This window comes from Carassius auratus, chromosome 44, assembly GCF_003368295.1.
Source record: "Carassius auratus strain Wakin chromosome 44, ASM336829v1, whole genome shotgun sequence".
Taxonomy (NCBI): domain Eukaryota; kingdom Metazoa; phylum Chordata; class Actinopteri; order Cypriniformes; family Cyprinidae; genus Carassius; species Carassius auratus.
This window is the reverse complement of record NC_039286.1, coordinates 15,411,809-15,435,545: the sequence shown is the minus strand read 5'-3', so window position 1 is coordinate 15,435,545 and position 23,737 is coordinate 15,411,809. Positions and strand designations below refer to the sequence as shown.

General features: G+C 39.1%; 1 protein-coding gene across 1 annotated transcript in view; it reads left to right on the top strand.

Moving 5' to 3' along the window:
* LOC113062652 (glutamate receptor ionotropic, kainate 5-like) overlaps nt 1-17,775 on the top strand; it is a 77,389-nt gene extending 59,614 nt beyond the window's left edge. Inside the window, exons 17-20 of the mRNA XM_026232651.1 lie at nt 1,639-1,864; nt 10,606-10,734; nt 15,881-16,047; nt 16,956-17,775. Of these exons, the coding sequence (XP_026088436.1) occupies nt 1,639-1,864; nt 10,606-10,734; nt 15,881-16,047; nt 16,956-17,567 (1,134 nt within the window). The 3' untranslated portion in view covers nt 17,568-17,775. The remainder of the gene's footprint in view (nt 1-1,638; nt 1,865-10,605; nt 10,735-15,880; nt 16,048-16,955) is intronic.
* Nucleotides 17,776-23,737: the final 5,962 nt, after the last annotated feature.

The window sequence follows — 23,737 nt, the reverse complement described above, 5'->3', positions numbered from 1 at the left end:
TTTTTTTGGAGCAACTGGGATGGTGCCCCCTCTGGGAGTTGGTGCCCTAGGCAGATTGGGTCAGTTCGGGAGTTCGGAGCGGGATCGCGAATCATTTGAGTCAGTTTGGGGATCGTGAATCATTTGAATCAGTTCCGGAGTTCGTAGCGGGATCGCGAATCATTTGAGTCAGTTCGGGAGTTCGGAGCGGGATCGCGAATCATTTGAGTCAGTTCGGGAGTTCGGAGCGGGATCGCGAATCATTTGAGTCAGTTTGAGGATCGCGAATCATTTGACTAAGTTCAGGAGTTCGCAGAGTGATTGCGAATCATTTGAGTCATTTATGGGATCGCAAATCATTTGAGTCAGTTTGGGAGTTCGTTGCGGGATCGCGAATCATTTGAGTCAGTTCGAGAGTTCGGAGCGGGTTCCCGAATCATTTGAGTCAGTTTGGGGATCGCGAATCATTTGAATCAGTTCGGGAGTTCGGAGCGGGATCGCGAATCATTTGAGTCAGTTAGGGAGTTCAAAGCGGGTTCGCGGATCATTTGAGTCAGTTTGGGGATCGCAAATAATTTGAATCAGTTCGGGAGTTCGGAGCGGTATCGCGAATCATTTGAGTCAATTAAGGGGATCGCGAATCATTTGAGCCAGTTTGGGAGTCCAGAGCGGGACCGCGAATCATTTGAGTCAGTTCGGGAGTTCGGAGCGGGTTCGCGAATCATTTGAGTCAGTTCGGGAGTTCGGCGGGATCACGAATCACGGAAGATTCGCGCTCGTAAATTTTCAATTTGGCCATAACCTTTAATTCGTTGCTGCCAACTGGGGTTGCTGAATCCGCCCCTGGTCCTTGCTGAATAAAAGAATTAATTTCTTAATAAAAAAAAATAATAAATAAATAAAAAAATACTGTCCCCAAACCTTTGAATGGTAGTTTAAATATTAAAATGTTTTAACATTTTTATTACTAATTTGTTGCTACTAATAAATACCAATGCTTATAATAATAATAATAATAATAATAATAATAATAATATCCATTTTATTTAATAATATTTATTATGAATAATATATAATATAAGTAATATTTACATGCTCATAAATCCATTCACAATACAGCTTTCTCAACTACTCATTTTATTTATTTGCCTAGAAAAGTAGTTAACTAGTCTGCGGGTCAGTGTTGACCTCATGTTATTAATATAAAATATGGGCTGAAAAATCAAAAGCCAAACCGAAATGCTCCATATGCACCACATATAAAACAAGCACAGATAAAGTCATGTGATGCACAAATAGTCAAAACAAATCCTTTAATTGAGGTAAAACTAATAGACTAGTCTGTGCATGTGATTGGACTAATGTTAATGCATCATGTCCTGTTTATGGCAGTAAGCAACTGGCCTAGTGACTCACAGCCACATCCATATTCACACTGGTGGCCAAGTTCACTTCCCCTATTGCATTAATAATGCATTATTCATCTGTCTTTGCCTCACATGTTCACTTTCTTTCAATCTGTTACCTTAATCTAGTTCACTCTCAATGTCTGTCAATAAAATGTCTCTTTATTCATTCACCTTTCACTATGTCACTGCAAATATGATTTCATCTTTGATTTTTCGCCTCTTTGTCATCGCTGATGACAAACCTACTCAGAACTCGCGCTACCAGACGTACCAGCGCATGTGGAATTACATGTACTCCAAGCAGCCCAGCGTGTTCGTCAAGAGCACGGAGGAGGGCATAGCACGGGTTTTAAACTCCAGGTACGCCTTTCTTCTGGAAAGCACCATGAACGAGTACCACCGACGCCTCAACTGCAACCTCACACAGATTGGAGGCCTGTTGGACACCAAGGGCTACGGCATCGGCATGCCTCTGGGTGAGTAGAGAGGAATGGGAAGTGACAAAGAAATAAAGGGAGAGAAATACTTCAGGTGGGATGGAAAGGTTTAAGAGAAACTGAAGCCTGATTTGAACCTTTTTATAGAAGTAGAAATACTGTTAAGTGTCCAGCATGAGGTCTTTAATGCAGTATCTGAAGAAAGCCAGTCATTAACCTAAGCTGTAAAAGCAGCAAATGGTGGAATTATTTTTGACTCTTAAATCTTTTGATTTCTTATTTTGAACTTTATCTCAGAAAGAAGATAAACTCTGAGATGGCAACAGGATTCTGTTGAATAGGCCTCAATGGAGAAAGGTGTTTTTGTAGATGAGATCCTGTGGCTCAGTGGTAGAGCATTGCGTTAGCAGCGCAAAAGGTCATGGGTTCAATTTCCAGGGAACACACATACTGGTAAAAAAATTACAACCTGAATGCACTGTAAATTACATTGGATTAAAGTGTCTGCTAACATGCATAAATGTAAATGAAAAGGGGTTTGCTTGGTCAGGGTATTGGCGTAATTTGTTATTGGCATCAGTGAAAATTAAAAAACTTAATTAAACATTTAAAAAATGACATGATCATGAACATGCTGTTATACGAGTGGGAATGAGTCCAGAATGTGCATCTGAATCAAAAACACATGCGAGGAAGACGCAGAAGCGAGTGATCTCGTATGTATGCATGTGCATATGAAAAACAATGTGATCATAAACAATAAACAGCATACAATGGAAAACTGCCTAATGGTACCGAGCGAAATGGCTCGTTTGGGTGCTGTTGATGGGTGTTGAGTCGATATACTGCATCTTTGCTTTGACCATCCTATAATATATGATCCAGATGTGGCATTTGATAAAACTGATTTTCTCAGCTTTTTGCTCAAAATGTTGTTTTTTTAATTTAATTAAATTTTTTTTTTATAAAACTTACCTTTATTAAAGTGTTGATGAAAAACTAAATTAAGCTTGAAGCTAGAATAAAATCGACTTTTATTGTTTAAGAGTAAATATTCTTGGGGCCATTTAATTTTAGTGAAAATCATAAAAAATGCTGGCGGTGGCTGGCAACTTTTAAAGACTACTGTAAAAATGCTACTGTAAAAACCTGTCCATTGGTTAAAAGTAATTTTCCTTACTATATGGTGAATAAATGTAATCGATCTTACGTCACATCACGTACATCACTGTTACTTTTACAGTAATTTTTTAATTTATAGTGAGAAAAACATAAATTATAAATAAATATTTGTTATATATTGAAATATATTTGTTGTTTCTTCGTAGTTTTTTTCTTATATTCAACGCCTCTTTTGTTCTCTCTCCATTATCCCTCTGCATAAAAAGTCTAAAAGTAAAATAGTGTTTTAGTTCTGACAGAAATAAACATTATGATGGCTCAGAGAACATCACGCAGACAAGAAAGCCGCTGTGACAATGATAGCATCTCTACACGCTCTGATTTTGCACATTTCTCTCTAATTCTTCCCCTGGATAGATGGCTTGCCACTTTCCACAACGCTTGATAAATAGCAATTCTGACTTTGTCTTTTACATTTGACATTTTCAGCAATTATTCTTTGACAGACAGAGATATGAGGGAGAGAAGAGGAACAATTTATGGCGTATGTGTTTTGCATTGAGCTCTTTAATACTTGCTAGTGGGTGTTACAGAAAGAAAAGACTGGAAAAGAGAAAACGTGGGGTCTTAATCTCAAATAATTGGGCAGGGTGAGTAAATGGACTCTATTGAGCCACTGTATGCACTGGAAATGTTGAAGGGCTTGAGTGCAAAGGGGCTTGTCAAGTCAAAATTTATGAAGCTTTCATCCAGCTGTGAACGTGAAATAGGCCGAAAAGGTGTTATTGGCGTCATGTGGTGATTTCACACAGCAGGCCTGCTGCTCCAATTCCCCAAGCTAATCTGTTAGATTTTTTTTTTTTTTTTTTTAAGCATTCTTTTAAAATCTGATCAGCAAATTTCTTAAATGCAAAATGTCTTTGTTTCTACTGTTGTCTGTACAGTTAATCAGTTAATTGTATTGCTTTTTATCCTGTATTGGATCCCCACCTGCTACATTTGACATTTGTAAGAAAAGAGAGAAGTGCTTAAAAAATATGTGTTCCAGATTTAGAATTTAGATTGTAAAAAATTGAATCTCTCATTAGTAAAATAGTTTTTTTGTTTATGCTTTTTTACCTCATGACAACATGCAAAAGTTTTGCCTAAAGAGAGCCCCTGTTCATGTTTCGCATCTTGACTAGTCGGTGGAGCTGTCACCAAATGCTCTTGCCACATCAAGTTTCATGTCTCTAAGATTTGTCAAGAACTGTTTCATGTATTTGACGTGTTACACGTGAACCGTGTATATCAGAAACCTTTTAATAGCTCTTTACTGACATGCTCTGTGGCTTTTCTGATGAAATCTGATGAAACCTGTAGAAGGATTTAAAATGGTGGAAAATCTAATTGGACAGAAATTGAAAACACTGCGAGCAATAAAGCAATAAAATACATGAGCAGTGCACATCCAACACTCTTATTTTAGCATTATTTATATATTTTATAGAATTATTTTGGATGAACTTTTCTTTTTATATTTTCAGTTTTTATTTAAATTTCAGTTTGTTTTAAAAAATGTTATGTGATTTTATGTTTAATATATTATATTATATTATATTTCTGTATATCCTTTTCGTTTAATTTATATTCATTTCAGTTTAAGCAATTTAACTTAAGTACTTCAAATTAAACTTAGTTAAATAAACTCAGGTGGTTGCAAAGGCAACATTTCAAATTCTCCCATTATGCATGAAAAAACGAAATGATGGCTCCAAAATGTTGAGAAGTAGTAGAGGACAATCTTGTTTTAGCAGAGAAGATTATGAGAGTATGAGACAGGAATAATGAAGCAGGAATGCTTATGAATACTCACAAACCTCAGTGGTGAACTTGTACCTACAGTAGGTGAATAGATGTGTTGAGCAAACTGGAAGTGCTGTTTGCGGTTTTTGATCTTCTGCCTTCCAGGAAGATCAGTCCAACAACCTCATGACCACTAGCCTAAACCCTCCTCCAAAATATCACCATACGCTTGTAATCGCATGATCCCGTAACTAGATTTGAAATGAGTGCCCAGGAGCAGCATCCGTCTTCAAAGACTACCTCCAGGTCATAGAATGTCTTCCAGGAGCTCAAACATTCATTCCCTCCTCCCCGTATGAACTCATCTCTTCAGGTCGCCGTCCAAAGTTCTGCTGCCAAGTGATAAAACCCTCTCATCCTCTCATTCATGAAGAAGCTGGTCAACATGGACACCCCCCATCTGCTTCCATAGCAACCTGGAGTGCAGACGGTGTCACCACAGTGTCCTCAGACTGGGTCAGACTGTAAAACATGAAAGTGACTAGTTGATTATTCTTTCACACCCGTACAGTACGAATGTCCTCCTTCTATAACGCCTCACAATTAGGATCAATTTGTTAAAGATTAGTTATATAAACTATGAAAAAAAATTAAGTTAAGCATTTATTAATGTTGTATAATATTAATTTGAATATATTGGTAAATTCATTTATTTTAGTTCATATTAGATATTAAATCTAGGTGGGTGGATGGATGGATAGATAGATAGATATTCTATTTAGATTATTATACTATTTCAGTCAAAAAGTTCATTGCATTATTGTAGTAAAGTTGTTTGTGGATACCTTTTCATGTTTAATGTCCTGGATATGCTTTTGTGATGAATAGTCAGGTTAAATAGTGAGGTTCGGTGAGATAATTTTCTAATAAAACAACAAATATTTAAACTTCTCAAAAAATGTCAGTACTGGAAGGTGAAAGAAATTCCTTATAACCTGAGATGACAAGCTTAGAATGTAATTACAACCAAGCAATGCAATATCCAGTTGGTGACCTTTCAAAACCATGCTGTTTTAAATTCCAGCTTTATTCTTGTTAACAAACATACGTATTTGCAACTAATTTTATAAGATATAAAACAATAAGGTTAGCAATGACATAATCTTGTTGGAAAAACGTGCCTCTACTTACTCAAAATCTTAAAGGGGGGGGGGGGGTGAAATGCTCGTTTTCACTCAATATCCTGTTAATCTTGAGTACCTATAGAGTAGTACTGCATCCTTCATAACTCCAAAAAGTCTTTAGTTGTATTATATTCACAGAGGTGTCAAGTAACGAAGTACAAATACTTCGTTACTGTACTTAAGTAGAAATTTGGGGTATCTATACTTTACTTGAGTAATTATTTTTCAGCCGACTTTTTACTTCTACTCCTTACATTTTCACGCAAGTATCTGTACTTTCTACTCCTTACATTTTAAAAATAGCTTCGTTACTGCTATTTCATTTCGGCTTGTTTTCATTCCGCCTTGTCATCATTAAAAAAAAAACAAAAAAAACACCTATCCAGATAAATCGCGCCATCCGGATGGAGTGAATTTGATTGTGGTTGGATGAGAAGTATAAACATATACCATTCTGACACCCTATTGGTTTGTACACGATCCATCACACCTGCACATGAAACAAATCACACTCTAGCAAGGACAAAGCCAGTGTTTGGTTCGTTTATCAAAAAATATATTTCTTAAAAGTAGGGCTGGGTATGGAACCGGTATCCGATCGCCTCAGAGTCAGTCCGCTTAAATTTCATATGAAACCGGCGTCAGACCGGTCTCCTCCCCGTCTTTTCAGCGCGCTGTTCAATCTGCAGACTGCGGCGGAGCAGCGTGAGCTCAAACAGAGACAGAGGACTCAAGGTGTGTGTTTATCGATAGATTGTTAGAATCCGTATCTTTGCAGACAGTTCTTTGTCATAAATACAGTTTACAAAAGGTCACGAAGAAGCAGTCGGTTTCTCATCTACTGTAAAGTTTTCGCTTGTCACTGCTCATCACACCACAGCCGTTTCCTCCAGCGAAAATCTAGACCTTAACACATATGAACGAACACATACTTTAATTACACTTATTTAAATATACTTAATTTAATCATACGTACTTTATACATATAGCCTACTGTGCAAAAGTCTTAGGCACGTTAGTATTTCCACTTAAAAGAATGGTGTTCGGCTATTTATATATTTTGCTGTAGTGTGTCAGTAGAAAATATCAGTTTACCTTTCCAAACATTCATTTCACCGTTGTCAAACTGCTTGTGCATTCAAAATCGCAAACTAATGGCAAACTTTTTTGGGGTTAAAATACTATTTTTTTTTTCTTTTCCATAAGACTTTTGCACAGTACTGTATTTTAAAAACGACATTGTTGCTACTTTATAAAGAATGAGCATACAGTAATTCACAGAACTGATATTAGACAGTGACAGACAGCACTCATCTTAACTAAATATCAGAGAGAGTGACAGAGAGACAGTAGAAACATAATGTATGGTTTTGTATTAAATAATGACCCAGATCATGAAATACATTTATTAACCTTAGATTAAGTGAAGCACAACTTGGGAAATGAGAGCATCCAAGGTGAAAGCTATGGATTTATTTAAAATACTTGTAATGTTCTTTAAAGTTATCCATAGTTTTTTTTTTTAGGTTCTTTTTTTTTTTAAGTATCGGTTCAGCACCGTTTAGGCACCGGTACTGTTTTAAAAGTATCAAAAAGGCACTGGACCCTACTTAAAAGTTTTTATTTCTCACTGGCTCATTTACCAAATGGGTGCTTTCTCTTCCTCCTCCAAAAATGAAGCTACTGTAGGTAGTTCGGTAGCGAGACGTTTGAATAAATTATCATATTTTGCGATTGATCATGCGATTGACAATGTTGTGATAACTAGGCTTTACCAACTTTGTAAATCGTTACCTCCCGAACACTGGACATAGCAGACGTATGTGCCAAATACAAGAAGCTATCAATCAAGAATGTATCAGGATTATGAGTTATTTTTCATTTTTAGTTTTTGATTAATCACTTGGATTAATCATTAATTTTGACAGCACTATAATGTAATTGTTACTAAGCCTGCACTAATGTTCTTGTCCATTGCCATCGCAGATTCCTGCAGCTAAGCTTGGATGTACATTTACATTCCATTAAAGGTTATTGATGACATGCCTCTGAAGTTTGACTTTTTGCACCGTAACAATACTTATTGGCAACTAGTCATCATATCTCTAGTCCTTTAATGTATTTGCATTGTACTAAAATGCGTTCATTTTCAATGGACATTTATGCGGCTGAAACAGGAAGCCTAGTGCATCCCAAATTTTTTAACATGAACATTTTAATATAACATTATAGTCATTATGGCCTTTAGAAAATTATTATTTTTTTTTTTTTTTGAGGAGGTGGTGTAGTTTACAATAGGCCCCTGTGGCACGGCCAAAGCTTTTGTTCTTAATGGCATTTTTTCCCTTACATTACTTTTACTTTTATACTTTAAGTAGTTTTTTTAAACCAGTACTTTTACACTTTTACTTGAGTCAAAAGCTTGAGTTGATACTTCAACTTCTACAAAAGTCTTTTTAAACCCTAGTATCTATACTTCTACTTGAGTAATGAATGTGAATACTTTTGACACCACTGTATATTCATAAGAGAAAGATAGTCTGTTCCGATTTTTCCCGGAAAAAACACGACCGGCTGGAGGCGTGACGTGTGGGCGGAGCTAAAGAATCACGAGCGCCAGTAGGCTTTTGCGTTGAGAGCATGTGGAAGCTGTGACATTATCGTGAGGGAAAAACCATCATCCAAAACAAACCATGGCTTACAGTCAGATTCAGCCGTTTATTTATGATCCAGAATCAGATCCCGAGGCTGAAACTGAACGAGAGCAGCAGCAGCAGCAACGACTCGCTCCGAGCGGGGCTCGAACTCGGGTCTCCGGCATGGGAGGCGGACGCACTAACAAGGAGGCAGAGATATTTGAAGCAGTTTTACTCACCGCCTGCGGTTCCATCACACGATCGTGACCCTTTTTCGTTGGGATTGCATCATCCTTGAGAAATAAACGATACGCAAATCCGTTGTCAAACTGGGCCTTGTTTGTAAAACAAGCATCTTCGAAATGCAGGGAACAAACACAAACACTTGCACAACTCTGTTGATGCTCTGTAAAAATAAACTCCATCCACTGGTCCCTTAATGCTGTTTTTTCTTTGGTAATCTGTGCAGGGTTGTCTTGCCCTGGCAGCCAAAAATACACTTCTTTTGTGACTTTTCGCGATGCTCTCGCTCTGATCAGTGAAGTCTGTTGTGCTCTCAGTGCTCTGCTATACGGGAGCGCGCGCTCTTCCGGCAGACGTGCCCTCAGGACCCATATAAGGAAATTCCGCTCCATCTAACGTCACACAGAGCCATACTCGAAAAAAACTTTCCGAAACTTGTGACAAACCGGAAGGAGTATTTTGGGAACAAAAATACTCCTTCAAACGTACAACTTAATTTTTGAAACTTTGTCCATGTTTAGCATGGGAATCCAACTCTTTAACAGTGTAAAAAACTCAGTATGCATGAAATAGCATTTCACCCCCCCTTTAACTATAAATAACAATCCACTGCAGGTTACAACTGAAATTATCACTAGTAGCGGAAAACACCAACAATTTGTATTCTTTTCTCACAAATTATTACAGGGGGAGATTATCAATTAAAAATAGCCTTGCACAATATTATGGTTTGACCTCAAAACACGTTTACTATATTGCACGATTTGTAAGCCAGTACATTTTTTTGCACGTTTTACCATATTGCATGATTTGTAAGTTTGCCTCACTTAATTAGCTCCATATTGTTTTTCTGATGTAAACTTGCTCGCTAGCTCACCTGGTTAATTGACGCAGAGCACTTGGGTACGAGTCCTGTGATGCACAGCACAATAAAACAGCTCAAAGACTTGCAGAAGCATACTAAAATGGCATGGTAGGATAAAACTGAACATGTTTTCAGCACCACTCACTGGACAGCTCACTTTTGAAAGTAGTGTGAAACATGAAAGAAGCAATGCCACAGGCAGGTTTTTTCTAAAAGGGTTGGTAAGAAAGCAAAAGTTTTATAAAAGCTTGTATATTTCTAAGTTTACATGACATGAGAAAATTGCAATTTTAAACACAGGGCTTGATGTAAGTGATATTGACTCATTTAATAAATGTTTTGAGCTTATTATGCTAGGGTGCAAAGATGTGCACCTGTAAGGTACTTAATTTTCCCAGCCTTTGAATGAAAAATAAAGTAACATTCAGTGACAGCTGATCCAGAACAGTGCATATCTGCAGTGTTTAATTTGAATTAACATCTTTTAATTTGATGAACACATCCTACCACATCACATCGTCATTAGCGTGACATGATTAGTTGTGATACAGTAATGTTTAACGAAGGCTGATGTTATTCTAACAAGTTAAATAATTTGGATTAACCTATCATAACATTCATTTTCATTCTGACACTGGCTAATTTAACTCATTTGCACAACATTAGTTGACTTAAGACATACTTATCGTGTCTTAGCAGTTAGCAATCTGACACATTAAACCAGAATGCTAAGAGGGCAACACTGGTTTGGCTCATTTCTTATAAACGTGTTATGCATGTGTTATTTGCTAAACTGTTTACTTTTTGTGTATCAGTGCTAATCTAACCTCTCTGGAACTCGAATCATAAGGTTATAGAGTGGTTTTGGACACTTGTCAGCTGTTAACCCTGGGAGTCCAGTAGATTGACCATCTAAACTAGCCAATTTCATTCTCTCTCTTGCAGGTTCACCATTCAGAGATGAGATTACATTAGGCATACTGCAGCTGCAAGAGAACAACAGATTAGAAATCCTAAAGCGTCGATGGTGGGAGGGTGGAAAGTGTCCTAAAGAAGAAGACCACCGAGCCAAAGGTGAGTGAGATTTAACGGTCCTGGATTCATTTACATTTACATTTACATTTAATCATTTAGCAGACGCTTTTATCCAAAGCGACTTACAAATGAGAACAATAGAAGCAGTCAGGTCAACAAGAGAACAACAACAGTATACAAGTGCCATGACAAGTCTCAGTTAGTCTAGTATAGAACGCATAGCCAGGATTATTTTATTTTATTTTATTATTTTTTTTTTTTTAATTAAATGAACAAAGACAAGAAAAGGAAAAGTACTGGTGTTAGTAGGTTAAGTGCAGGCGAAAAAGATGAGTCTTTAGACGTTTCTTGAAAATTAGTAAAGACTCAGCTGTACGAATTGGGATTGGGAGGTCATTCCACCAGCTGGGCACAGTCCAGGAAAAGGTCCGTGAGAGTGATTTTGAATTTCTTTGGGATGGCACCACAAGGCGTTGTTCACTTGCAGAGCGCAAACTTCTGGAGGGCACATACGATTTAACCAGTGAGTTTAGGTAAGTTGGTGCCATGCCAGTGGTCGTCTTGTAGGCAAGCATCAGTACCTTGAATTTGATGCGAGCGGCTACTGGTAGCCAGTGTAACCTGATGAGGAGAGGAGTAACATGAGCTTTTTTTTGGCTCATTGAAGACAACCCTCGCTGCTGCATTCTGGATCATTTGCAGAGGCTTGACAGTACATGCAGGAAGGCCCGCCAGGAGAGCATTACAATAGTCCAGTCTGGAGAGAACGAGAGCTTGGACAAGAAGTTGGGTTGCTTGCTCTGACAGGAAGGGTCTAATCTTCCTAATGTTGTATAAGGCAAACCTGCAGGACCGGGTCGTTGTAGCAATGTGGTCAGTGAAGCTTAATTGATGATCCATCACAACACCTAGGTTTCTGGCTGTCTTCGAAGGAGTTATGGTTGACGAGCCCAGCTGTATAGAGAAGTTGTGATGAATCAATGGGTTAGCTGGAATCACCAGGAGTTCAGTCTTTGTAAGGTTAAGCTGAAGGTGATGGTCATTCATCCAGCTAGAAATGTCACTCAGACAGGCTGAAATGCGAGCAGCTACCGTCGGGTCATCTGGCTGGAATGAGAAGTAGAGTTGGGTGTCATCAGCATAGCAGTGATAAGAAAAGCCATGCTTCTGAATGACAGATCCTAAAGATGTCATGTAGATGGAGAAGAGAAGTGGTCCAAGTACTGAGCCTTGAGGAACCCCAGTAGCAAGGTGGTGTGACTTTGAAACATCACCCCTCCAAGACACACTGAAGGATCTGTCAGAGAGGTAGGACTTAACCCACAGGAGAGCAGTTCCAGAGATGCCCATCTTTCTGAGGGTGGACAAGAGAATCTGGTGATTAACAGTGTCAAAAGCAGCAGACAGGTCCAGCAAGATGAGTACAGAGGATTTTGAAGCTGCTCTTGCTAGTCGCAGGGCTTCAGTAACCGAGAGCAGAGCAGTCTCAGTTGTGTGGCCACTTTTGAAGCCAGATTGGTTGCTGTCCAGGAGGTTGTTCTGTCCAAGGAACATAGAAAGCTGGTTGAACACAGCTCGCTCAAGTGTCTTTGCAATGAATGGAAGAAGGGATACCGGTCTGTAGTTTTCAAGAAGCGCTGGATTTAGAGATGGTTTCTTGAGCAGTGGGCTTACCCGAGCCTGCTTGAATGCTAAGGGAAATGTTCCAGAGTGAAGAGAGGAGTTGATAATGTGAGTAAGTGAAGGTATGACTGAAGAAGAGATCGCTTGAAGGAGGTGAGTGGGGATTGGATCAAGTGGACAAGTAGTAGGATGATTGGACAGGAGAATTTTGGAGACGTCCATCTCTGAGAGTGGGGAGAAGGAGGATAAAGAGTGTGCATCCGTCATTGTGAAGTTGTCCTCGGTCTGCGGTGTGGAGAATTGGTCACTGATGGATCTTGTCTTATTTGTGAAGAAAGCTGCAAAGTCGTCCGCTGTAAGAGTCGATGGAGGAGGCGGAGGCGGCGGATTAAGAAGAGAAGAGAAAGTCTTGAAGAGTGTCCGAGCATCACTGCAGCTGTTAATTTTGTTGTGGTAGTAGGATGTTTTAGCTGTGAAGACATTTGCAGAGAAGGAAGAGAGGAGAGATTGATACACACTGAGGTCCGTAGAGTTTTTTGATTTCTGCCATTTCCTCTCTGCAGCCCTTAGTTTAGAGCGATGTTCACGGAGAACCTCGGACAGCCAGGGGGCAGATGGGGCAGTGCGTGCTGGTCTAGACAACAGTGGGCAAAAGTTGTCCAAGCAAGATGTTAAAGTGGAGCAAAGAGTGTCCGTAGCACTGTTCGTGTCCAGAGCAGAAAACTGAGAGAGTGGTGGAAGAGAGGATGAAACCACAGCAGATAGGCGAGATGGAGAGAGTGAGCGTAGGTTCCGTCGAAAGGTGACCTGCGTTGGAGTGTGTGCCACTTCAGGAGTAAGTGCTAGGTTAGCAGTAATGAGGAAGTGATCAGAGGTGTGCAGTGGAGCAACTGAAGAGGTGTCCACAGAGCAACAGCGTGTGTAGATGAGGTCCAGTTGGTTGCCCGATTTGTGAGTTGCTGTAGTAGACACTAGCTTGAGATCAAATGAGGTGAGCAGAGTTTTGAAGTCAGCAGCCTGGGGTTTATCTAGGTGGATGTTGAAGTCACCAAGCAGTACCAGAGGAGTACCATCTTCAGGAAAGTTTGATAGCAGCACATCCAACTCCTCCAAGAAGTTTCCCAGTTGACCTGGGGGACGATAAATGACCACAAAGTGGATTTTAACAGGGTGGGTTACAGTAATGGCATGTGATTCAAATGAACCAGTACCTGTAGGTGATGGCTGAAGATCAAATTTCCATTCTTTGGATATAAGGAGACCCGTACCTCCACCCCTCCCAGTGGTGCGAGGAGTGTGGGAACAAGTGAAATTAGTGGAGAGGGCTGCAGGGGTGGCAGTATCTTCAGGTTTGATCCAAGTCTCTGTCAGTGCCATGAGGTTGAGACCGGAATGAGTAGCAATAGAAGAAATGAAGTCTGCTTTGTTAACTGCAGACTGGCAGTTCCAGAGACCAACTGGAATAGAGAGCATAGTAGTAGAGGTCAGAGGGACATGGCGTAAGTTTGTCAGACAGGCCTTCCTGCGACATACATAGCGTGCTCTCCGAGTGTTAGTAGTGATAGTAGAGATCTGAAAGCACATAGTGACTACAAGTGTAAGATATATTTGAGAGGCTATACAAAAAGTAAAGAAAGAGAAAAGCAATACTCAAGTGCCCAGTCGGTGTCCTTGCTCGGTGGAGTCGCGCAGGTAGAGTCGATTGTCTTTACACTCGTCGGTCTTCACACGAGGAGGGTTCACACGAGGGTTGCCGCGACCGCTGCCGCGGTGAAACCTAGTGCTTTGTATTAGCCTGATTACCTGTAATTGAAGTCAGCTGGACACGCCTCACTATTTAGCAGATCGAAACCAGGCAGTCCCGCGATAGGCAAACGCTAAACCAAGCACCACTTTCAGCACGTATTTAACCAGGGTAAGACACACACAATTTAAACCAAAAACTTTCCTAGCAATGATGATCACACACTAGTCTGATGAGAAAACAAGACAAAACACTCACAAGCTGCTGTCCTTCTATGTTGCTCGACTGTTTCTTCTTGGAAATTCCTCTTGGAAATTCCTCTTGGAAATAATGAAAATCTTAAAATGTCAAGGTTACGTCATTTCTGAAGTTTCCATTTGGTTATAAATGACTATTTGTGAGTGCAATGTCAAAATGATTTTTATAAACAAACATGGATAATAGAAATTCATTGGTCATAAAGTGTGGGAATTCTCCATGTAGTGTCTGCATGGTGTGGTTTGTTTACCTGCAGCAGCCTTCCCTAGCCTGCCTAAATATATCCTGCTCTTCAAATGAACATCTATTTTTTTTTGTGAAATATATATAAAAAATAAGTTTTCCTCAAAACACACAAATATTGGCGGTGTGGATTTGATTTCCTGTCGCTCTCTATATTTTTATAATGATGTAATAAATGATGTAATTAATGATGTATATAAGATATACTACATCAATCTGATTCAAATAACAGTTGCTTCTCAGTGTTCCTGTAGCTCAATTGGTAGAGGGGGTTTGATTCCCCCGGGATCACATGATAGGTAAAAATTGATAGCCTGAATGCACTGTAAGTCACTTTGGATAAAAGCGTCTGCTAAATGCATTAATTAAATTTTTTATTTAGTTCTGCTAATACTGTGAGTGTTTATTTATGTGGTCTAGTGACATTTGCATTCTGTATGTTGTAGAGTCATGTGTTTTGGAGGGAAAATGGTAGCTATTTGGTGCACAGACATGAACACACATGTGTGTCTTTGTAATTTCTGTGGTTCGCAAAGCTTCACCAGAAAGTGACATTTACAGTCTCTCAGGGTTATTTACAGGTCTGCAAGAAAATGTCAAATAATATGAGCTTTGTTTTTTGTGATTCAGTACTGCTAAACCCAGAGTTATTCTGGGTTTCCATTTATTCTTGCTCACACAACGTTTTTTAATGAGTTTTTTCTTTGTAAGTGAATTAATTAATTGTATCACTGGCAACTAAACCACTTGAATCCTGGTTAAGAGACGGTGACAATCCCTGTCTGTTCTCAGCTGTTGTTGCTTCAAGATTAAAATTTAAACAGTGACCCAACACAGAATGAAAGTTGATTATTGTGTAAAATCAAATAGAAATTAATTCCTTCTTCTTTAAATATATTTCTCCTTCCTTTTATACTCCCAGTGGCTAATGACATTCTTTCCACACAGTCCTGCACATTTTAGGTCTCATTCCCTCATTATTATTATTATTATTATTATTTTAATCAGTTCATTGGAAAAATATCATTTCAGACATTTATTTATTTATTTATTTTTAAAGATAAATAAAAAATTGTACTTCTCAAACCACCTGGCGTCATGCTTCCACTGATAACTCTAAGGAATAGCGCCTGCACACACCTACATCTCTGAATTATAGTTTAATAGGATCCCTCTGGAATCCTGCGGGAATGCAGATCTCTAATCAGATCCACAGTGTGTGTGTGTGTGTGTGTGTATGGGTGTGTGTGTGTGTGTGTGTGTGTGTATGGAAGGACGTTTCTGTGTGTTGCTCACATTTCTTTGTTTTTCTTTCAGGTCTAGGTATGGAGAATATCGGCGGGATATTTGTTGTGCTGATATGTGGGCTCATAATAGCTGTTTTTGTAGCCATTATGGAGTTTGTGTGGTCCACACGCCGCTCGGCAGAGACAGATGAGGTACGCCCTCACTCCTGCCCCATCCGAAACCACAGACACTCACGAGTAGGTCACAACACCACCCAGTTACGCCATCTGTGTTTGTGATGTAACCGTTCCATAGCTCTCAGTCAGTTTGCTGCTCGTATTTTTGCAGCTCAAACAGTGAACAAGGCTTTAGCAGCAGCAAGGTCATGGGTTTGATTCCCCGAAATGCATGTAAGTTGCTTTGGATGGAAAAAGGGGGACAAGTTGTTTGGACTATGCATGAATGCTATTACAGTATAAACCATTTTTAGTATGTTAATTCAATTAAATAGAAAATTTTAATTTTTTAAGACTGAAGTTGAGAAAGAAAAAGGAAAGGAAACTTTTTTTTGTTGTTTGCTCATGCAACTAGACAGATGGAAAAAATAAAGACTTAGTTCTTGAATTGAAGACTTTACTATGAAAACGTTCTTCAATGCAGATCTTTTCTGTAGATCAAGTGGTAAAGCATGCCATTAGCCACAGCAAACACTTTACTGATATACAGTATGTATCTTGAATGCACTGTAAGTCGCTTTCTACCAAATCACTATGGGGCCTCAGCAAACTTCCAAGGGGGCCTCAGGATGACTCAAAATGATTTATAAGACATAAAACTCAACCCCTCTTTGAAGATCCAGAATTCATTTTTATTGAAATACCAGAAAATGTGATGTCACCTAATTTTAATATAGAACTGGAGGTCATGTAAATTATTAACCTTATAATTCCATGGGTATTTAAATATATTTTATTATATTATCAAGTAAATAACGAGTAGGTGTTATTGGGCCTTCAAATATTGTTGGGCGCAATGAAGGGTTCCGTATGAGATGCGAATAGTGATGCACACAGAAAATGATGTTCTGCTTTCACTTTTTGTCTTTTCTGCTTATATATGTCCTTCCTGACTCTTTCCGCTCTGTTCCTCTTTGATCCTCGCTAAGGTGTCGGTATGTCAGGAAATGATGACTGAATTCAGAGACGTTATCTCCTGTAAAAAGAACTCACGGTTGCGGCGCCGGCGACCCCTCTCGTCCCAGGGCATCCTCCGGCACCCGGCCCGTCTCCCTTTAGGAGCTCCTCGTCAAATGCGCCTCGTGCGGGAGATGCGTCTCAGCAACGGCAAACTCTACAGCGGGACAGGACCGTTAACTGGCGCCGCAGCAGGGCCGGGACTTGGTGGGGGCGCTGCGGAAATGGGCCCTGGCCCCCAGCGACTGCTGGAGGATCCTCTCGGCGCCAGTGTCCCCGGTAGCACACCTGCTCTGGTCTCCACGGCGGTGCCCCGCGGCTGCACACACGTGAGGGTGTGCCAGGAGTGCCGACGGATCCAGAGCCTCCGCTCTACGTCGTCTTGCTCACGCATCTCACCACTGGCCTCCGCCACGTCCTCTCTCCCTCGTTTGCCACCGCCGCCCACCTCCACCTCTAATACAAACACTGACAGCGAGGGAGGAGGCTCAGACAGCCCACGCAGGGCCAAACCCACACCCCCTCCAAGGCCGCTGCCGCCCACTAAAACTCCCTCCACTGATCTCCTCTGCCAGCAGGACTGAGAACAAGAGTAAGGAAACTTTTGTCGGGACGAAAATATAATGTAAATGAGTGCTGGAGGACAGACGGAAACACTCTGCCCACGCCTTCTGTCAAAGTGACCTCTGGGATACTGCAAATAAAGGCCATTTTTGGATGCAAAATTACACTGAGTGAGAGCGAGATGATTCAGCCAACCGCTTGTTGTACAAGTGTCTGGTTTTAACACCACATCTTGCAGAAGTGCTCAGAAGGCCAGTGAGATTTGGCACGCTGTTGAGACTATGTAATGCATATCCTGTGAAAGTACGCTATGCAACATGTCATAAAGGGAAAGGTGGAGGAAAACTATGAGGGCAGCTATTCGTTTTGCATAGAAGTGTGGATCTTCTTCATGCTTTTTAATGGGGGACTACGCTCCTATGAGAGTCCGGAGGAGTCTGCACCTAAAACGTGCACATTGAACTGAAACGCAAATTCATTTTATTTTATTTCTTCATTCTTTTTGGGGTTACTATTCATTTTTATGCCTGAATGTCTCTTGCTTGTTTTCCTTTCTAGCTTTTCTTTGAATTAATTCTTTCAGTCCTTTTTTAAAAAAATACTATACCTGTTTTTCCCTATTGTTAATTTCTCGGAGGATAAAGTATATAGATTTTTTGGGGAGGTTTTGTGGTCAGGAATTGGTTTTCCTCTTCTTCAACCTCTAAGATTACTCACTTGGTTTCCGTCTCTCATTTTAAACACCAACTGTTAAAGGTTAAAATAAACATGAAAGGCATTAAAAACCCAGATTACTTCCATAACGTGACACCTTTCCAGTCAAAACAGGATATTCAAGCAGGGGAATGTAGGACGGGATGAAAAACTCCAAAAGTGTGTGTTCCTGTCCTGAATGTCATTGGATTATGGAGTGTACAGTAAGATTCACCCTTTAGACCGTCTCAGCAAATCCCATTGGTAACACTGCTTTCCAAATCAACACTTGTTTGCTATTTTTGCCATAACCTCCATTCTATTATTGTTAACCATCACTGAATTACTGAGCTAATTATTGGCAAGATTTTAAAAAGGCTGCATTACTGTACTTAATACAGTACTCTATATTAATGCCAAATTGGCAGTTGGTTATTATTAACCTCGAAGATGTCAACTAAACAAGAAAGTTACAATTTTTAGCATTTTCCCTAACATGCACTGGGGAATTGTTCACAGTAAGACCAGGAATGTGTGTAAAGAAACTAAATAGGATCTGTTTCGATTTCATGTTGACTTTAACCAGCTTTCCCTCAGTATTTTGCAATTCTCAAGAACACGGAGAAACAGTGACAACAACAATAAGATGAGACAGAAAAGCCTTTTTGCATCTGAAGGGGCATTTATCTGTTTATGTGAGAAGACGGTTAATGATGCTTTTCATGACCGAACAAAATGAGCCTCTATCATGAATGGTTTTTTGAAGTGCACTGGAAGTTGCTGTCTGGGTGCTTGTGAGATGCAGTTATCCATTTACTGTATGTCCAAAGTGTAAACATAGCAGCCCTGTGTAGAATCTGCAGCACTATATCATTCATATTTTGGTGCTTTATGATTGTGTGTGAGAATGAGTGTGTATGTGTCAAAGAGAGACACAAATGTGAAAATCTTTTTTTTCCTTTTAATTAAAGGTGATTTTTTTATTTCTCGTTAATTTTCAAAGATTTCTATACCAGTGCTTGAAGAATCACACCCACAGTAAAGAAAATAAGGCAAATGATACAGATTATATTGTTATTCATATTCCAATAAAACTGTGGGGTTATGTAGGAGGACTGTTGCCCTCTTTCGTTAACTATATAGACACATGTTTGGAATAAAACGGTGATTCAAACTGTGACTTTTACCCTTGTTTGTTTCTGTTAGCTTATAAACTGCTTAGGTTTTCTCTCTCTCTCTCTCTCTCTCTCTCTCTCTATCTTATTCTGTTATACTTTGGAACAATTTTGCAATGTTAGTTATGGATTTGTTAGACTAACCTGTAACCATGACATGCAATGAATTTCATTGATCATTTTCATTTCTATGCTGCATCTAGAAATTAAGACAGTATTTTACTTTTTTTTTTTTACGTTCTCCTGTAAAATTATATTCTATCCTTTTATCCTTTCCAACAACCAATCCTTAAGAAGTCCTGCCATGGAGCACCGCCCATAGTGAAATCTTATTGGTCCAAAAGCACACTCCACATAACCTAATTTTCCTCTTTATATTATATACAGTATAGATCAAATACTGTATATAGCATAAACCAAAAATATTTAATTGTACAATATTAAAGTAATTGTTTTATTTGCTCCTGAGAGTTGGCATACAAACATGACTTTTATTTTTATTTAATGATGTTAAATCATTCCCACTCATTCTCAAGTATACCTGACATTTGGTTATGAATTACATAAGGGCAGCTAAAGGGAAATGATAAGATGATCAGGGGCGGATTTAGTAAATATGGGGGCCCCAGGCAAAATATAGAAATGAGGCCCTATACTTTTGCACATATTTACCTGGATCAACCTGAGGTGTTTTTGTTGTTGTTGTGATGCTCAATGGTGCCCCAAAGTTGAGTCCAGTGTTTTGACAGTTTTCATGTTCCTTTATCAATGGCTTTCTTTCATGTTGTAGACCAAGAAATGGCAATTGATTTACAGTTGAAATGTAGGTTTTCACAAAAACAAAGTAAATTATAAATTGATTAACCTCACATTTGAGCCTTTAAACCATTTTTTTTCTTCGAAAATTGCAGATGGGATTATTGAAAATGCACATTCATTCTCAGCCAGTAGGAGGCGCCTCTGGAACATCAGAAATATAGCAGTAAACAAAGCAGTTCTGCGCTCATAAGCTACGTTATTAGATAAAATGTAAATACCATGAAAACTTTTCTGAAGACAGTGGGTCCGTTCAGATTCATTCATATAAAATCTTGAATTAGTGAGAATGAGAAAAGTGTGGAAAAATATCAAATTTCTATAAAATACATTTAATTTTATTAAAAATGTTTAAATGAAACTGAAAAAAAAATGTGAAAAGGAAAGTATGCATTTATACACCTAAGGATTATAGGCTTTTCAACCCAAAAAAATAATTTGGGTCCTTTTCATAAATGAGTAAGCAGCATTTAAAACAATCAACATACAGTATAATACAAAACTGGTGATACACAAGAAGCAGGTTCAATGCATATACGCATATTTTTGTCGTGGTAATAACCGCAACTGTTTGTGTGTCTGAGCTTAATGTGTATCTCGTGTATGAAAAACATTTTAGGGAGCACTTGGCTTTTCAGGGCCCACGGCGGTCGCCAACCTTTGCCTAATGGTTAAGTCCACCCTTGAAGATGACTAAACTGCTTTGCAACAGAGTGAAATAATCTGAACAAACCTGCCTTCCAGTGGTTGACAGAAGCATTACCCACGGACAGTGGCTTCATTGAGATATTCTCAGGCTAGTGCAGTGTTTTATGTGATTTTCTGGGTGTCTGGGGTAAAGTTAGGGCAGCAAAATGAGAGAAGATGGTAAGAAGCACAGACCGTTATTTCAAGTGAAAAGAGCAAGATTGGTTTAAAGGAAATTACATAATAGGACAAAATGAAAATCTATTTTTAAACAATGTCTTCTAGTCCCAGTGTAAGGGTCAGAACGTTACAGAGAGATAGATGCTGTAATCATGCATTTAAAATACTTGACCTCAAATGTGTTGTTCCCCTTGTGTGCTCCCTGACATTACAGTCAAGTGGGTTTTTAATCAATATCCTAAGTAAAATAAAACGAAAATTTTTTAGGTAAAAATGTGTTGGTCTAAACGCTGTGGCAAAAATAATTCATTTGCATGTGATGTCTCAATTTGGTCAGTCTAATTGAGTTTGCGACTTCCACAGAAATTGTTGTGCTTTTTTTTATTATGGGACAGTAAGTCAAAACTTCTCTTTTGGAATCAAATATATATATATATATATATATATATATATATATATATATAAATAAATATATATACAGTATTGTTCAAAATAATAGCAGTACAATGTGACTAACCAGAATAATCAAGGTTTTTAGTATATTTTTTATTGCTACGTGGCAAACAAGTTACCAGTAGGTTCAGTAGATTGTCAGAAAACAAACAAGACCCAGCATTCATGATATGCACGCTCTTAAGGCTGTGCAATTGGGCAATTAGTTGAAAGGGGTGTGTTCAAAAAAATAGCAGTGTCTACCTTTGACTGTACAAACTCAAAACTATTTTGTACAAACATTTTTTTTTTCTGGAATTTAGCAATCCTGTGAATCACTAAACTAATATTTAGTTGTATGACCACAGTTTTTTAAAACTGCTTGACATCTGTGTGGCATGGAGTCAACCAACTTGTGGCACCTCTCAGCTGTTATTCCACTCCATGATTCTTTAACAACATTCCACAATTCATTCACATTTCTTGGTTTTGCTTCAGAAACAGCATTTTTGATATCACCCCACAAGTTCTCAATTGGATTAAGGTCTGGAGATTGGGCTGGCCACTCCATAACATTAATTTTGTTGGTTTGGAACCAAGACTTTGCCCGTTTACTAGTGTGTTTTGGGTCATTGTCTTGTTGAAACAACCATTTCAAGGGCATGTCCTCTTCAGCATAGGGCAACATGACCTCTTCAAGTATTTTAACATATGCAAACTGATCCATGATCCCTGGTATGCGATAAATAGGCCCAACACCATAGTAGGAGAAACATGCCCATATCATGATGCTTGCACCTCCATGCTTCACTGTCTTCACTGTGTACTGTGGCTTGAATTCAGAGTTTGGGGGTCGTCTCACAAACTGCCTGTGGCCCTTGGACCCAAAAAGAACAATTTTACTCTCATCAGTCCACAAAATGTTCCTCCATTTCTCTTTAGGCCAGTTGATGTGTTCTTTGGCAAATTGTAACCTCTTCTGCACATGCCTTTTTTTTAACAGAGGGACTTTGCGGGGGATTCTTGAAAATAGATTAGCTTCACACAGACGTCTTCTAACTGTCACAGTACTTACAGGTAACTCCAGACTGTCTTTGATCATCCTGGAGGTGATCATTGGCTGAGCCTTTGCCATTCTGGTTATTCTTCTATCCATTTTGATGGTTGTCTTCCGTTTTCTTCCACGTCTCTCTGGTTTTGCTCTCCATTTTAAGGCATTGGAGATCATTTTAGCTGAACAGCCTATCATTTTTTGCACCTCTTTATAGGTTTTCCCCTCTCTAATCAACTTTTTAATCAAAGTACGCTGTTCTTCTGAACAATGTCTTGAACGACCCATTTTCCTCAGCTTTCAAATGCATGTTCAACAAGTGTTGGCTTCATCCTTAAATAGGGGCCACCTGATTCACACCTGTTTCTTCACAAAATTGATGACCTCAGTGATTGAATGCCACACTGCTATTTTTTTGAACACACCCCTTTCAACTAATTCAACTAATTGCCCAATTGCACAGCCTTAAGAGCGTGCATATCATGAATGCTGGGTCTCATTTGTTTTCTGACAATCTACTGAACCTACTGGTAACTTGTTTGCCACGTAGCAATAAAAAATATACGAAAAACCTTGATTATTCTGGTTAGTCACATTGTACTGCTATTATTTTGAACAATACTGTATATATATTCAGTCCCTTTTTAATTACAAGATGCAACAATAAGCTTAAGGTGGAGTTTGACTGGTATATTATCCCACTGGACTACTTGAAATCTTACAATTGCTTTAAAAACTAAGAACTAAGTCATTAAAGAGAGTTTCCCCGTTTAAATCAGAAAATGGTACAAAAATATGTTATCTTCAGATGATTGTTTTCAGTTTCAGCTCACTCTTGAGCAGACCCACTGCCAGCAGTGTTATTCCATGTCATTCATCTCTCCAGGGGATCCTGGAAGAAGTGTGAACACCTGTAAAGCTTCCTAGACGGTTGTGTATTTCACGGGCATCTGTGTCTGTAAGGTGTTCTTGCAGAGCCACACAAGCACAGCTGCGTGTCCTTTGACTGAGGGATGGATGAGGAAGAACTGCAGCATGTGGCAGGTGGGCAAATGCAATATAGAATTCACAGATGAATCATCACATTTTCTTATCAAAGAATAAGAAATTTGAAGTCCCAAAACACTATTTATCAATATCTCGGAGTGCATGTCCA